The sequence below is a fragment of the Melozone crissalis genome, unplaced genomic scaffold (assembly GCF_028551555.1).
Source record: "Melozone crissalis strain CALT ecotype California unplaced genomic scaffold, PUWL_Pcris_2 ptg000006l_1, whole genome shotgun sequence".
Taxonomy (NCBI): domain Eukaryota; kingdom Metazoa; phylum Chordata; class Aves; order Passeriformes; family Passerellidae; genus Melozone; species Melozone crissalis.
This window is the reverse complement of record NW_026535784.1, coordinates 40468841-40486815: the sequence shown is the minus strand read 5'-3', so window position 1 is coordinate 40486815 and position 17975 is coordinate 40468841. Positions and strand designations below refer to the sequence as shown.

The 17975-nt window shown below is 41.4% G+C and overlaps 1 protein-coding gene across 2 annotated transcripts in view; it reads right to left on the bottom strand.

Annotated features, from left to right (window-relative positions):
- Nucleotides 1-17632, bottom strand: part of NPNT (nephronectin) — a 48493-nt gene extending 30861 nt beyond the window's left edge. The window contains exons 1-4 of one of the 2 annotated variants that reach the window (XM_054294200.1): nt 17562-17632; nt 16138-16238; nt 8721-8771; nt 339-431 (exon numbers count right to left, since the gene is read on the bottom strand). In XM_054294200.1, coding sequence (XP_054150175.1) covers nt 339-431; nt 8721-8771; nt 16138-16238; nt 17562-17632 — 316 coding nt within the window. The remainder of the gene's footprint in view (nt 1-338; nt 432-8720; nt 8772-16137; nt 16239-17561) is intronic. The other variant, XM_054294208.1, reaches the window with a different exon arrangement.
- Between the last annotated feature and the right edge of the window lie 343 nt (nt 17633-17975).

Sequence of the window (17975 nt, the reverse complement as noted above, 5' to 3'; positions counted from 1 at the left end):
CACTATTCAAATTTGAAAATTGTGACTTTATAAAAAGCAACAATCCTGACCATAAGGTTTAAATAATTTGCTTCTGATTAAGAAGAGCAGGTAACTAGATCCTATATATTAATCTCAATGATTTCTTCTGAATGAAAGCAATTTTTCCCCTGTGTCATCCCACTGCAGATGTCAATCTCTCTACAAAAGTCAGCCCAATATCAGACTTGCTGCAGCAGTGACAGACCTGGTATATGAGTTCATTACTCTACAAACACAGGGGACACACACAGCATTGGTGGGGGTGGGTACAGAGATCAACAACACTTCCATGATGTCAAAAATAAACTCTTTCTTACCTTGGTTGCAGGTTTTTCCAGTGTATCCTGGGTGGCACTTACACTTGTTTGGCCCAATGCATTCACCATGTTTGCACCCTGGCTGGCATATAGCTGCAAACAGAGGAATACTCATTATCTTTCTACTCCAGTCACAGCTGACAGTGAAATGTCTTTGAAACTATTGAATAGTTCAATAATTTGAATATTTGAATTATTTCAAATTGCTTTGAAATAAACAACAACTACCTAACAAATACAAGTACTGTCTATGCCATAATCAGAAAATAAATACAGAACTCCAAGAAATAACAGAAAGGCATTTTTTGGCACCTCTCTCAATATGACACAAAATTCATAAAACAAACTTTCAAAGCTTCAATGACAAATAAAAAAGCATTGTTTTTGAAGAAATATAAGAATTCATGCACAAATATATTTTTGCTGATGTAGGATTAGCCAACAGGAATATTTTCTTGTGTAACTGAAAAACATTTGACAGATTGAAATTTTAAACAGCATTTCTAAGTCTTTTGCATTAGAAATGTTTTTCTATTATTAAACCTACTTTTTAAACCTACTGGAAAAATGCAGTATTTACTATGCTCTAAGATGCTGTTTATCATTATATGACAAAATGCAGATACACAATCCTGCTGAGCTCTCTGCTAAAGTAAGATAGACACAAAATAGACAGAAATCAGATGGTGGCATAACTTGAAGACCCTGTAACCAAGATTTATCTGTTTACGCCAGCTTAAGCTTCATTTTATAAAGTAACAGTATCATTTGGAATTTGCAAGTAACTAAACAGATCCAGATGCAATATTAATCCGACAACAGGCTGTATCATAAAACTGGATGTATCAAGGACATAATTTAACAGAAATCTCCCAGAATGCACTCAAAAAATGTAATTTGCCTTCTAGCCAAGTTGTTTAACACGGTTAAATTAAACAAAATTAAAAAAAAAAAACCAAGATATTTGGTTTGGTTGTGGAAGAACCATCCAAGTACTTCTCTGAGGTTCTGAAAATCTCCATAAGATTCAAAGCTTCCAGAACTAGAAATTCCCACAAATATATCCAGAGAAGTAACTGTTAGCATAGGAGGAGCTTGCTCCAGTTTTAGGACTGCCTTTATTTAGGACTGCTTCAGGACTCCCATTATTATCAGGCATTTTTTTTGTTTAAGTGTAGTGTATACATATATAATTAGGGATATATCCTGAGACCATAAAACCTTCTTTTAAATCTACAGCTCTACTCCTGATGGATCTTCCTAGTATGATGGTGAAGTCTCTTTCCACACAACTGTTAAGAAGTATCTTAAAAGGCAACAGAAATGCAAGATCTTTGTTAATTTTTTTTCCCCAACAAACAGTGTCTGGAAACAAAGAAATGAGATTCACATTTAGAAAAACCTCTCAATGGAAGTGTAAGGGAAAGGAGCTGCTCAGACTACTAAAAGGGTATAGACTACTAAAAGTAAGGACTACTTCAGGAAGTCTGTCCTTGGGTAATGGACAGGTCTGACTGAAGAGCATCTGATCCACCATGAGACACTTCTAGAGCATTGCACTTGGAAACACTCACTGCTTTTTTAATCACTACAGCCATAAACAGGAAAAAAAGGATCTCCTTTGTTAAGAGTTCATTTAAATGCTGAGATTTTTGTCTTCCTGGCATCATCAACCCAGGTCTAATCAGAGGTGATGGTGGCAAACTGAGAACTATGAAGACTAACTTAATGACATCAAAGCAACCAGGGAAAAACAAAAGTTGTCATTTAAACTACAGTAGAGAAAAAATCATATAAAGCATATAAATATGCTTTGGAAACTTGCTTGAATTTTCAACTTTAAATATCTGTATTGCAAAGTGGGATACATTTATTTAAATCAGTTCTTTTTAAGAAACAAGAAGTACCATGGGATCACTTTGTGTAAAGTGTAACTGTTCAGTAACTGTTAGAAGAACCTGTGGCAACTTTAGTTTTAGCTGAATTTTTTATGCCTTGGCCCCTCCCTCAATTGCAGAGATTGTACATTAGCAGCAGCTCAGATAGAGAAAAAAAATCTCATACTTGAAGACAAAAATCTCTATTATTTCAAGGAAAGCTTTCAAATGACTAGCAAACCACTGTCCATAACGTCAGTCATCATAAAACACTGGGGGTTTTGCACATTAAGTGGGTATTTGGAAACCTTCGTTTGCTGCCAAACACAGTTCTTGAGGAAAACCTGTTTATTAGAGGACATTCTATGAACTTGGGCTACTTCACCATTTCAAATCTTATTTAGACACAGCTGAAATTCAATACAATATTAAAACTGAAGAATTTCTATATACAGGAAAAAAATGCTTTGCAGTAAGCTTAACAACATCTGTAGCTCAGCCAACACCACAGATAAATCTGATGGCATTTCCTACAAGGAATCAAGCCACCCACAGGATAAAACTCGTGCATCTTCCAATTAACTTTAGCAGGGCTTTGCAGGGTGCTCAGGAATAAACAATCAGATGGCTCAGCCAAGTCTGCATGCCTGGCTGGGGTCCCTGCTGAGCCCTACCAGAATCACCAGGCCCAGAGGGGTGGGTCAGCTCCAGCCCTGCCATCTCTAGTATGAAAATCCTTATTCAAAGGAGAAGCTGCCCATACAAGGCAGTAAATCCACTCACTGAGCTCTATTTGAACACTGGCAACAACCAGATGCAGGTACAAAAATAAGCCTAAGCCAGACTTTCAGCATTTCTTTTAATAGCAGACAATTATTTCAGCTGTTTGGCATGAGTCAGAGCATACACTACATGTGCTGATGTGACTGGGTCCTTTAATTCTCCATTCTTCTTGTTTTCCTGCAAAGCTCCAGATACAACAGAACAGAATACTTCAGTCACTCCATTCACACACAGACAAATGGAGTTTCTGCATTTTTTTTGAAAACAAGTAGACTCACAAGTAATGGAGAAAAAAAGTCTCCCAATTACTACTTTTTGCCTCTTGAGAATTTAAGAATTCCTCCACAACCAATAAACCATCATTTCCTTCCAAGTGACCCACATTTACAATGACTGAAATAACCCATGTCCCTGGATTTCAGCCTGTTATGTAACACTTGCTTCCCTACTAGGAAAGAAGGAAACGTAGACAGAAGGGTTACTCCAAGTTGAGAAAGTCACTCTCTTATGAGCATTGGGCAGTGAAATCCAGAGGGGTTTGAAAAGGACTGCCAAAACTCAGTAAAAACTTTCTACTCTTTATAATAGTAACTTTGGTAAACAAAAGTTAAAATTATACTGGCATAGACAAGTGCCGCTCAAAATGAGACTGCTAATTTACTGTTGAACCAGTATCAAAGCAGACCTACCACATCCAAGGATTATTCTCTGAAAGCTGTTAAGCTGAACTCCCATTGGGTAGGAATGTGGATTGACATGGACAGAAAAAAAATCCTAAGCACAGCAATTTTCATCTTTAGTCAAGTCTTGCTTTTTTATCTGTGACACATAATAAACTATAACTAAACTTTCCTTTTCACTTTATTGACCAATTCGTTCAAGAGGTAATCAGAAAAAAAAAAAAAACTCTGGTCTCATCATTATTAGCTTCAGTTGGACAATTTTCAATGCTTTTTTCTTGGGTCAGATGTGAAGATTTACTCTCAGTTCCCATTAACTTCAAGGAGGTATCCTAGGGCCTTTTATTTGGCCATAAATCTGAGTACCTTTTTTCAAGGTTGGCAAGAACTACCTTTTCCCCCCAAAAATAAGGTGACAAACACCACATTTTAAGTCTCACTTAAACTTCAGGACAAATTAAACTTCCTGTAAAAATAACACAAGGAATTGAAATATGAATGGGTGGTTTGGGTTTATGATGGGTTGTTTGATTTTTTCTTTTTCTCAAGTGTGGGAGAGTGGAAGAAAGAATTTCTGGTGAAGTGCACATGCTGCTAGCATGCATTATGCTCGTGAAAAAGCCAGAAGCCACCAATTTTCTGAGCCACTGCTTTCTGTAGGTGTTATCCAAGCATTACTCAACCATTCTGAATTATTATTTTTAGTTGCACAAATACAACAAATGAAAAACACATTCAACAATTTCATTATGGGTCTGTAATGCTGGGGGATGTTTTCATTTCATGTGTATTCTCCCAATGCACACAGTTCCCCCACAACTGCTTTGGAAGTGCACCTCAGACTCTGTCAGATCCCCCACATAAGCTGCCCACTTTTGAGGGCATGGGTCACTACCACATGCTGTCCCCTCTATTCCTTCTCTTCTAGAATTTTAACATTAATGATCTCTTTATTGACTAGCAAACACTGTTTGGTGAAGTCCTAACCAGCAGATTGCACTGCTTGGTTCCTACCTGACTAATTTCCCTTCATTTGTGCCCAGCAATGGAAATCCCTCAGCTTTCTTAATGGATTATTCCTGGCAATTAAAATTCCCTTTGGTCTTCCAACACTCCTAGCTATGTTTTTCATTAAAACAGCATCGCGTATGACTCTTCTATTCTTTTTCTCTGCTTTGCCTCCCAATTTCTGAACTTCTTTTTCATCTCTCTGAAGCCTTAAATTATGCACAGAAATACCTGCATCTGAAACAAACTATGCTAACCATCTGCCCGAATGGCCTTGTTTCTGCCCTCTCTCCCTAAGTAACATACAGCCTCCTATTTATTCTGACTCAAGATCCCAGCTCCTTAAAATTCAATTTGCCCAGGCACAGCAAGTAATTTGTGCAGCAGCCCAGAAATGATTACACAGTGTATTCAGCTTCACAAAACTTCATTGGATCCTCTTACACTGCTGATTGCAGAACACATTTCCCACCTTCGGATCGTTTCTTACATTCCCTCCAGTGCCAGCTTTCTAACAAGACCTGCATGTAGGTGAAAGAAGCTTTCCTCTAGGCTGTCTCCTCCACCTGAACCTGGGTGCCTTCCTCCTGTGATGCTCACAGACCACAACACCAAGCTCCATAATACTTCTCTCCCTCAGAGTCAGCTGCAGCTCACATCTCTGTCTGTTTACTTTTTGCAATTCTTTATAAATTATGCAATCAAATAAACATGCTGAGGAAAATGAAACTACCTTATTCACAGTAATTTTGATCTAGGATCCCAAAGGGATGAGCTAATTTATAAAATAAATCATTGTAGATCTTTCAGAGATGCATATTTCTTTTTTGTTCAACTATATACTTTAATTACTAACAACTGTAAGAGAATGCATAAAGCTCATCCCACCTCAAAGTTACTAGAAGGTGGTAAAAACACATCATACCCATAACTCACATTAGGGAATTACTTCTGAAAAAATGCTTGCTTCCCAAGTAAGTGAATTAATAGTCACAGAATATATCTCTGCAGAGATTAATAAGCCTGACTAGGACAACTGGGTATTAATTTTCTGATAATTTCATCTGCACAAGACTTCTTAATCTATTTTTTTGGGGAAGATAATAAATGTCCTTGACCAGCTTCTGTAACTAAAAACTGACAATAACATCAGACAAAATGGTAGTACCTAATGCCTGAATATTTTTCCAGAAATTATTTGCCCTTTTTTGTGACATTCATGCTGTCAAAATGGTCATACATTTTATCTGAAACATACATTCCATTTAGTAAGTGGCTCCTTATTTTTCATGCACAACTCTAACACTTACCCGAGTAAATCAGTTACTCAGTTTGCACTTTTGATTCTGGTAACAGCACATTAACTTGACAAACTGCAACCAGTGTGGGTCATTCACTGCAGTGAATTCTTGCCTTGGCTATGACTGCTGCCAAATGTGTTTCTAAACCACACAGACAAATCCAGACTCTGGCTTATGAATGCCTTGATATTCAGAACAGCACTACACAGCATGCATAACTTTAGCATGGGTAACACTGAAATCAATAGGATTTAATGAAGTCAGTAGAAGTTAATCTAATGCTTATACACTTAAGTACTCTTTCTTAAAAATCAGCAGAAATCTGATGTAACACACACAAAATTAGAAAAGCGAGAAATATTTCATGCTTTGTCAAGCTTCATGTTTGCATTTCAGGTGGTTCACTAAAACAACCTGAAGAATGGTGCTTATCATCTCAAATGCCTGTTTGCTGCCTGAATTTTTCTATGCGTTCACAGAATTCCAACAGGTAGAAATGGGATAGCATGAGTGTCTCTGTGTGGTGACAGACGACCAACTGGGTCCTACTGATATTTTGTTTATTCAAATATAAAACGTCCACTAGCTTCAGCAGTGTAACTTCTGTATCACAGTAACAATGCTGATTTCACAGAGATGAATGGCTGACTGCTTTGCTCCTCCCTGTCTGAGACTCGTGCCTCTGCCACAGGGAGTGCAAAAAGAATCACAGAATCTCTAGGTTGGAAGATATCTTCAATATCATGGAGTCCAACCCATGCCCCAACATCTCAACTAAACCATGGCACCGAGTGCCACATCCAGTCTCTTGTTAAACACATGCAGGGATGGTGACTCCACCACTTCCCCAAGCAGACCACTCCAGTACTTTATCACTCTTTCTGTGAAAACTTTCTCCTAATATCCAACCTGTATTTCCCTTGGCACAGCTTAAGGCTGTGTCCTCTCGTTCTGTCAGCGCTGCCTGGAGAAAGAGACCAACCCCACCTGATACAGCCACCTCTCAGGGAGCTGCAGAGAGTGACAAGGTCACCTCTGAGTCTCCTTTTCTCCAGGCTGAACACCCCCAGCTCCCTCAGTCGTTCCTCACAGGGTCTGTGCTCCAAGCCCCTCTCCAGCCTCGTTGCCTCCTCTGGACGCGCTCCAGCATCTCAAAGTCCTTCCCAAACTGAGGGGCCAGAACCGGACACAGCACTCGAGGTGCGGCCTCACCAGTGCCCAGCACAGGGGAAGAGTGACCTCCCTGCTCCTGCTGGCCACACTATCCCTGACACAGCCCAGGATGCCCTTGGCCTCCCTGGCCACCAGGGCACTCTGCTGGCTCATGTCCGGCTGGCTGCCAACCAGCACCCCCAGGTCCCTTTCTGCCCGGCACTGTCCAGCCACACCATCCCCAGCCTGTAATGCTGCAGGGGGTTATTGTGGCCAAAATGCAGGACTCGGCACTTGGACATGTTAAACTTCATCCCACTGGATTCCACCCATCCATCCAACTTTCCAGGTCTCTCTGCAGAGCCCTCCTACCTTCCAACAGATCGACACACACTCCCAGCTTAGTGTCAGCCCCAAATTTACTAATGAAAGACTCAATCCCCACATCCATGCCATCGATAAAAATACTGAACAGAGCTGGCCCCAGCACAGACCCCTGAGGAACACCACTGGTGACAGGCCCCCAGCTGGATGCAGCACCATTCCCCACCACTCTCTGGCCTGGCCATCCAGCCAGTTTTGAACCAGCAAAGAGACTTCTGTCCAAGCCAGGGGCGGCAGCTTTTCCAGGAGTGTGCTGTGGGAGACAGTGCCAGAGGCCCTGCTGAAGTCCAAACAGACAACATCCACAGCCTTTTCTGCATCCACCAGGAGGGTCACCAGCTCATACGAGGAGATCAGGTTGGTCAAACACAACCTATCCCTCCTAAAGCCCTGCTGGCTGGGTCTGACACCCTGGCCAGCCTGTAAGTGCTGTATGATTACACTCAGTATAAACTGTTCCAGAACCTTACCAGGTACTGAGGTCAGGCTGACAGGCTTATGATTACCAGGATCCTCCTTCCCACCCTTTTTGTGAACTGGTCACATTGGCCAGCTTCCAGTCCTCTGGAACCTCCCCAGTGAGTCAGGAACAAACAAGATGCATCAGTTCCTAAGCAGCAGCAGACTACAGCCCTGGGTACCAAAGTAAAATATGTCGATTTCATTTTGCCAGGTTCTACACTGCTGGAGACCAAGGGCTGTAAAGTTTCCATGTTCTGGGAAGGAGAACCTGTAGTGGAAGTGCAAAGCAGGCAGTGGAGGGCAATAAGTGCCTCAGCCATTCCAAAATAGCCTCTCACTGCACATGATTCAATGCCATGAAAGCAAATTAGGCCTCCTAGGTCTGACAGCTTGTAAATGCATTGCTGGTAGTACAAACAACTTGCAGAAATGGAAAAATACTGCACAGGGCTTGAGGGTAAAATAAAGGAGTGAAAAGGGAAAAAGTGTCATATTTTAGAAAAAAAGTATATCATTGTACATATATATATATATATACAATTGTCTAGGATAAAATAGCCCTGTTAATTTCTTTCCCTCCTCATCTTCCCCAAATCAAATGCTTAAAAAATGAAAAACAACAAAAAATTACCTTCTTGTCACATATTAAAATTTTCATGTAAACTTATGACTTCAAGGCCATAACTCCAAGTCATAAATTTGTCAAAATTATTTCAAGAAATATGTTCAGCTAACCTTTGGGCTGGCACCTTACGCTGGCTATTCTCTGCCTTAAGACGTAGAACGCTGCAAAACAAATCCAAAAGAGAAATTCCAGCTTTTTTTTTTTTTTTTTCTCTGTAAGGAGGATGGACTTGGCTGTGGTTTTTATCAACTTGTTACATTCCTGGAGAATTACATACATTCAGCATTCAGAGCTTTTCTGAAATAAAAAAAAATTCTAGTACACATTTAAAAATGGAAATACCTTACATCAGGATCTCTTTATGAGATTTAACAAACACATTCTGATACATAAGAGTAATTAAATATAATGATGTGATGCTATTCTTATTCAATCAACTAAGGAACTACACTTTGTCAAACTTCATAGAGTAAGTAGTTGTAAAAATTCTCACGTTTCATGGTTCAGGTTCAACATTTCCATCAATGGAGCACAAATGCTTTTCTTAAAGACACAGTATCCTTTCATTTAAGTGTGAGTATATATTTTTAATTTAACACTGTCTCCACAGCTCAAACACAAAGGCCTAGCATCTGGATCCTAATTTGAGAGCAATTAAAATTACACCCATTTATCTGTATCTGAACATCTGCAACCAATAAACATGTTGGCACACAAATTTACTGGTCATTTTTATAACATTTAAAAATGTAATGTCATCTAAATTAAAAGTAATACTTACTTTAAAAGAAACCTTTTCAGCTCTTGCTACCACATGAAACAAGATATGCTACAAAACTTATATAAGATGAAAACACAGATATATGTTTCGGGCTATTTGAAATAAATTTATTTGCCAATAAATTTAATGTTAGCAGCATGGCTTGTTAGGCTACACAGCCTTGTGATAGCAGGCTGGGACTTGAGCAACAGCAGCTCTTTGTATTTTAAGTAGTGTGTGACCAACACTTCAGGCTTTTCTATGATTGCAACTTATACTTGTTTAAATTGGTTTTAACTAGGAAGTCCCTCAGCCTTGGTTACAGTGAAAGGAAGCTCCTCAGGCTGTTGCTGGGCTTTCAGAGAAGATGCAATTACGAATGTACTACAGTTGCAACTGTCAAATTGATTACTGATGACATTTCCTTAGAAAAAAGCAGGCTGCAAAACTACTAATCTACATATGAAGTGCATGAGGAATGCAGTAGGGAAATGGAAAAGGATACTGTATCTTTAACACAGTCAAGTCATGCTTTAAAGGCATAAAGGATCTAAACTGAGAAAAAAAATTGAATAAAAATAGCAAAACCTCATTTTTATTCTTGAATAGCAGTGTAAAGCAGTATTGCAATTCTGTATAAAATGCCTTTTCTTTGAAGAGTACCAGGGATGCACAAAAATATCAGTCATTTTATAGGAAGCAGACATGCTCCATATCAGTATTTATTAAACACTGCCAACACAATGCATTAATTCAGACTCTGATCTTGCAACCCCAAATTCAGTAGCAAAACTCTTACTGACTTTAGGGATGTTTCTTTTAGTGGATCAGCCTCCTAGAAATCCTTATTTTCACAGGTCGTTATTGACAAAATCATGGTTTTATTTTGTGCATCTTGGACTATACAGAATTGCCATTTCCACTGAAAGCAATGCTACATGCAGGAAACAGAAATCCTAAGCTGCCCATGGCCTCTTCTCCCATTGATGTGTTGGATGATTTATATGGGCAAATCATCTTCAACTTCATTTTTACCAATACAAAATCTCCTTCTAGGCATCAATGAGAGCACAGACACTGCTTCCTCCCCCTCCCACCACCTCACAGCCCTGTAAGAGATTGCACAGAACAGGTACACAGCCTTTGAGCTCATCAGGACAGCAGCAGCAGCACAGACACTGCAAGAGCCTTCCCAAGGGTTGTCAGAAGGCAGCATCATGCACAGTTCCCAGCAAAGCACTCAGCTATGCCTGCATCTGCTATACATCAACTTGTACAAGCTCCTCTCTCTTGCAATCAAACTTCCTGAAATCATATGCTTTCTACCAGGTTTGGCTAAATCTAAATGCCAGCCTGACACCCTTCAATTAACACTTTTTTAATGCTGCTAACCTAAGGGGAGGTGTAAACTGATGGTTTGACTTTATAAATCCTTGACTGTTCTGTCCCTAGGCCTTTAAGCCAATTGTGGTGGAAAACTACTTTGTTGACCTACTCTGGGTTTGCTTCCCAGGTAAAAAACACTCAAACCTCAGCATGAGGAGATAACCAGATGGAGCTACAACCAATGGGCTCTCTGAAAGAGCACACTCATCTTCACCACCCCTTCTGGAGACAGACTGCATGGATTTTCTTACTGTTTAAGGAGAATTACACATAGAAATGGGTGAAGTCATCAAATATCACTGCTTACCAAACCCACGTTCAGTTAAATTTAATTTCTGTTAAACATTTTCTGTTGGTCAAACTTTCCATCCATCAGACAAAAATCTGCTGACTCCAACAGTCACACAGACTCCAGTCAGCAGAGGGTCAGACAGTAGATCTGCATTTGTTTATAGAAGCTGCAGATGTGGTCTTCTCTTCTGTATCTATCTATATTAACACAGCAAAAAGAACCATTTTTGCCATCAGCTGCAGCAAAGGAGTTGTCCAAACTGTAATGCAGAATGAGAATTCAAGCCACTTCGTATTGCTTTTCTTCTAAAAATTCTGAACTTTTTTAATCTATGTTAAAATGTTATCTCTTTCCAGTTTTTTGCTGTTAAACTGCAGCTAAAATTCTGAAACAATCTTCACATCTGTAGTGTACCTTGACTAAATATAGCTGGTGTACAAATCAACTACAGACACACAGCCAGGTTCAAAGCAGGCATATTTTGTTCATGAAAGACACACACAGAGACAGAAATTATTCTTATAGCTTCTGAAAAAACTATAGAGATATTTGTAAGCCAGCTAAAAAAAGAGGCAGACAGACCATTAGTTTTAAGAACAGTTTTGAGAGAACCTAGATAGATGAGTGGCATAAATACCCACAAGGAATTTTTTTTGCATTTCTGCAAGATGTGTGCAAGGACCTGTGTCCTGACTTGGTTGTCCCTGTGTCCTTTAAAACCCCTTGAATGGGCTCTGGGTTAGGACAACACATTCAGTACCACAGATGCTGTTGCCTTACAATGCAAAAGCATTTAGGAATTAAAAATGCACTACTGATACCTGCTTTCAGCAAAAATACTGTGTCACAGGAAGTCACCTCCCTTGCTCTGAGAAAAGAAATTCAGAAACAACTCTTTCTACCCTCACTTTTACTCTGGGTTATAGCTCAGCTGTGTGCACAACAGTAAGACATAAAGCAAGACAACAACAACCCTATTTTTACACATATTTCATCAGGTACTTTATCAACATACCATCTTTCAGAGAGGTAGGCTTTTGTGTGATTATTCCCACTTACAGCTATTACTCCCACTCCTACTAATTAAAGTGCAAGTAAATCCTGCAGGTTGGGCAACAACATGGGATTTTTGGACTAATTTCAAGTGGGATATTTAAGATCTAACTTTAGAGCACTGATGCAGTGAGTTCCTCAGTGTAAAAATTCAGCCTTACCAATGACAAGGGCACTTCATGGGAGCACCAATAGTTGGTGTTTAAACATAATTTCTGTTGCTTACAAATTAGCCTTTCAATACACCAGGTTGAATTAACTAATCTTTTAAATACCAAATCAAAATCTAAGAAAAGCTACTTAGTTATGTTAATGATGGAAGACATGCACAGTTCTAAATCTAAGCCACTAAACAAGCATGGATGGACTTTCAATTTACAAGGACTAAGAAATGCCAATGAATTTGAGTTACATTTGTTCAGACGCTTTGAAAACACGCCCATATTTTTATCAATCTCAAAATCATTTAGCTGCCTCAACATGGATCTCAATTGGGTATTCAAAACCCACAAGAAAGAAAAAAAAATCCAACCTGATTCAAAGTTCTTGATTCTTTCAGTTTGAAGGACAACTTCTAAGCACATTTACTGGAATTTGAACGGGCATTTGGGAAGGGAATTGCTTGTCACTGCAGAGTGAATACTTTTACTGGCTGAGATGTTACAGCTGACACTGACAGACTCTGGAAGGAAGCTTACACACAGATCAGACCTACGTGCACAAGTCTTGGTTGGTGTAAAGAGGAGAGAGGATGTTGTAAAGAAAGAAGTGCAAATTAAAGGAGGGCCCTATTTCAACTTCTTCCTACATGTTTATAAGAGTAGAAGACAGCTGAGTTATGCTGAGTGGCGTTGCTAAGCAGCACTGAGCAGGATTATGCTCCACGTGCACTCCCTTGCCAGTCAAAGGGACATAAAAGGAATAACTTCACACTTCACAAAACCAAGTTAAACTAACACAGTTCAGTTTCCACTGCAGCTCTCTGGATGGATTATGGATGGAAGATCAGGAGCATGGAGTCACCAAGCCTTAAGGCCTTAATGACACTCGTCAGCTGCACCACACTCCTGCTCTGCTAGAGATGACATATCCAGGCTTAAGCATTTGTCACAACTAAACCACTACCTTAAATCACACTGCTGGTTTAAATAAACACATTTTTTTCTCAATAGCTGTGGGCAGAGGGCACACCCACACATGCTTGGGGGAGCAGCTCAGCTGGACAGCAGAAAACATATCCAGGTATATCAGTGACCATGTGCCCTAGGCTCATCACAGTTCAGAAGTCTCTGAACTGGGACCACCCTATCATGTATCTGTGTGCCTGCTCCACTCTGGCTCCAGCACGTCTCTCCCCTTACGTTTGTTGTCAGAAGGATAAATTTAGAGATAATTAGTGCTCGTGTGGTAAATTATGCATGAGTAAGCAGGTGAGAGTCCAAAGGTGCTGTAGCAGTTGCAGGCATACCAAAGATGGCTCAAGTTGGTTTAAAAAACAGCCGTTCCAACTCACTAGTAAAGAGCTCAGCATTATTGCCTAAATATTTCAAGCTTCATTTTTGGACATATTTATAAATGTTGGGTTTCACTGCTAATTTTTAAGCCTGACTCTATACTTGTTTTCCTTGTGCAAACAGAACTTCTACTAAAACACCAAAGAAAACGTACATCTAGGGGAGAAAGTCTGACATCTATCTATGCCACTCGTTTTGGGGACAGGGCTAAGAGCTTTACCTTTGACCAGAGAGAAAGCAGAAGAAATTATCACGTACTCGACTTTTTGGAAAAATTTCAGTGATATTCCTTTGTACAGTAAAATACCCAAGTTTTCCTTTGAGGCCAGGAATGTTGCCTTCTGCGCCAGGTTAATCCTACATACTGGGTGCCACATTCCCAAGGTGGAGAGTTGACTACAGATTTTCTATTTGGCGGCAAGCACTAGAGAGACTCATTTAGTGTAATCTCCTGCTTTGTGATATGTCTGGAATTTTCACCACCCGCAACTGGGGCAGAATTTCATGTTTTATTTTGCCAATAGTTTGTCTCCTGTTTAGAAGAGAGAAGGAGCTGCTGATGGTTTCAGTAATATTTTCACCTAAATATCTGAGACTCGTCTGACCCAGCAATTCAAAAAATTATCCGTGTGTAAGAAAAAAAAAAAGGAGAAAATGCTTTTTGACACCTAAGCGATAAATGTATTCTTTTGAAAGTCTGGTCCCAATTACTGGAGATGATCCCAGCAAATACCTATCTACATGTCTTCTAAATGTGCATGGAGACAAATTTGTGGATAATGGACTAAAATGCAGTGGAAGGAGGTGACAATTTACCTACCTTTAGCCTTAAGGAAAAGAAAAAAGCATTTATAGTATCTGGAAAAGCTAGCACTAAAAATTAACTTACTGACAGAATTCAAAGAACAACAAATAAATGTGTATTATTACTTTTGTCTCGTTTCCAATTTTTAATTATTAATCTTTTGATAGTATAAATTTATGCAACTTCCGTCTCCCAATATCATAAAAACACAAACACAAATCAGATTTGGTAATAACGAGAAACTGACTTTCACCTAAACATGAGCTGTAATTTATGGTCACAATATGGAAGACAACTTGTCTAAGAAAAGTGACACAGTAGTCTGGACTATTTTGGTCTTTGTTTGGGTTTTTTTTTTTTAAACAAAGCAGTTATTTATATTTTCCAGTTGAGCCCTCATAGCCTCAAACACTTAAACACACAATGATTGTCAAATAAAACTGCATCACAAAAGGTGGACATAGATCTTATTGCCTCTGGAGTAACCTCAATCAACCTACTAAATATTCTTCTTCCATCTTCATAAAATTCATACCAAGGAAAGGACTACTTGTTACTAATTAGAGTCCTAAAAATCAAAATTATTCATTGTATGGCCTGAGAGGTATAAACCTGAGAACTCTGCATCAAAGAAACAGTATCAGGGATGTTGTAATCCAGAAGTACTTTCCATAGTTTTTTACTAGTCACCTTGTATATCTATTAAACCTTATGGGCCTCTAACATACTTAGGAAGAGAGAAACCAGTCTTGCTGCTTACAGATTTGAACAAAACCTTTGCTGAGAGTTGCATTTCCAATGCTTTTCCTATCTTTTGCCAAATATTTGTCCTGCAGACTAGGAATTTACAGCATTTAACACCTGTTTTATTTTGAAAATGGCTTGACAGAATATTTGCTCATCCACATATGTTTGTGTCTAAATAAAAAAAATAAAATTAAAAAAGCTAAGGACCAGTGTATATAGGCTTGCTCCTCCAAAAACTTCAGGATGTCCCTCATGTATGAGTGTTAAACACATTAGTAAGCATCCCCAGTATCAAAGGTTGTAATTTTAACAAGCTGAGGTCTCTATGTCGCTCCTAACAATTTTAATTTTTACACATATCAGCTGCCTCCACAGAATTCCTAGTGAAGATGTAGTTTATGATGAAGACTTATCTACTGGTTTATCCTGCAGTCATATCAAAGAGTCTAGATAGACGTGAGAATCTCAGAGATGTGTCTTTTCACGTGTGACCCAGTAAAAGGATGCTGTCAGGCAGATTTATTCCCTTAGTTTAGGTTTACTGAAAGAATACTTGAGCTTAATACTTAATTGGAACATTTCCATCAATGTTCTAAGTGAAATATCAGTAATTTTGGTTGGTTTCCTTCTTGGATGCAAATATTATCACCCTGCAGCGCCTGTAACACGACACAGCGTAGTTACAGCAGGTCATAAGATCAGAGTACAAAACGAAGAGAAACCAAAAAGGAATTTCCAAATTCTCATTGCCCTAACTCCACTTTACCTTATTTGACTGCAATCATTTTTAGCACTGTTAAAAACAGACAGAATTTTAACATGACAGCATCCTTCTAAGTCAGACAGGTGCACACGTGCAAAAGCCTAGCCCTGCATGGTAAGGATGTGTGTGGACACGTGAAAGACATGACTAGGTGTGTACAAGCCTCCTCTACAAGTGACTAGAAGCCCCAGCAGCAGTGATACTCACGTTGGCACTGTCCCCAGGCCACCCGGGCCCAGCCCCAGCAACAGTCAATTCTGCTTCCGAAGCGACACAGTCCTGCAGACGGCACCATTTGTCTGGGCCACCTGTACAAGACAGTTCAACAAAGTCTGGTGAAACATTTTAAAAGTTCAAACCATCAAACATTTTAAAAGCTCAAATCACCCTAGGGTAAAAAAAAAAAAAAAAATTACCAACCAACCAAAAAACCCCAAAGGACAAAGAACAGCAAAAACCTCTCCTGCAGAGATACGTAATTTTTTTTTTACTTTTTTTGAAGAGAGTAACTGCTCTCAGCTGACCCTGGGATATTTCTATCATTAATACTCTGTTCACTTCAAAAAATGCAAACAACAATAGGTGAAGGGAGAAATGATAGTTTGGATAACTGAGCAAAGCCTGAAAAAGCTGACATGCTTTGCAGTATGCTCACTGCTGCCACTCCCAGGCTGGCACTGAACAGAAGTTCAGAAGTCTGAAACGGAACCTGTAGTATGGAATAAAGGCCACCATAAAGTTTAGGCTTTGTTTTCGTTCACAATATATGGCAAATTTTCTCACTGAAACATTAAAGGGGGAAAAAAAAAAGCTTCTTGGACTGTTAAACAGTTCTGTTAAACAGAAATTAAATATAAAAGGTGTGCTGTAGTTTTCCCTTGTTCCAAGGAAAAGATACCACGGCCTCAAGCAGTTACAAACTATTGACACCAATCAGTAATGTCTTTAAAGGACAGGCTGAAATGAAATCCCGTGAGCGCTGCGTTTGAACAGATGCGATTCAAAACAAAGAGAATGCCTGGGGAGGGCGGGGGTCCCGCTGGCCGCTTGTCCCGCAGGGCGCAGTGCCCGCTCCCTTGCAGCTCTGCCGGTCGCGACACTTGACACGACAGGACGCGACAGGACGGGGCACACGCGCCCCGAGCTTCGTGTCAGAACTTGAGCCGCGATCTCCGCCGCCCTACGCTGGGAGTGCCTCCGGGCGTCAATAAACTAATTTTATCTGTACAGCACGCGATGCGCTTTGTTTTTAATTCTTTCGGGACGCGGCCCCGCCAGAGCAATGAACTTATCTCGTACCTAAGCCCGAGTTCGGCGGCGCAGGGCAGGGCGGGCGGCTGGGGCCGGCAGCGCCGTGCGGCAGCCCCGGCAGCAGCACCGGCGGCCCCGCGCCTCCCTCCACCTGCGGCCCGCCCGGCCCGCACCGGGGAGCGCCTCACGCCTCCCGCCGAGGGCTCCGGCCGCCCCGCCTCGCCGGGAGCCAGCGCCGGGGGCAGGTGCCAGGCGGGAGCCCCGGGACCTCCGCAGCGCCCCGCGTCGAAAAGGGGAGAGCCAGGGCTAGCTCCGCTCGCCCCGAGGGAACGCCGAGCTCGCCCTGCCCGGCCGGCCGCCCCCGCTCTCCCCGCGCCTACCTTCTGTCAAATTCCCCGGCCGCCCCCAGCGAGAGGCAGGACGCCAGGAGCAGCCGCAGGGAGAGGTCCATGGCCGGCGGGGGCCCCGGGCGGGCGGCGTGGCCGAGGCGCTCCCGCTGCCGGGCGGGCGGGGGTCCGGCTGCCGCCCAGGCCCGCCGCGCTGCCACAGCTCCGGGGCGGCGGCGAGCTCGGCGCCCTCCCTTTCTCTTTCTCTCTCCCTCTCCCGGTCCCTGCCCGCCCGCCTGGCTGCCAGGCGGAGGAGGCGCGGCGCGGGGAGCGGCAGCGCCGCCCGACCCCGGCAGAGGCGCCCGCGGCCCGCCCGGGGCCGCCTCCCCTGCCAGGGGCACCTGGCGAGCGTGGAACACCTGGGGCGGCGGAGAGCCGCAACGAGCCCCAGCCGCTGCGGACAGCGGG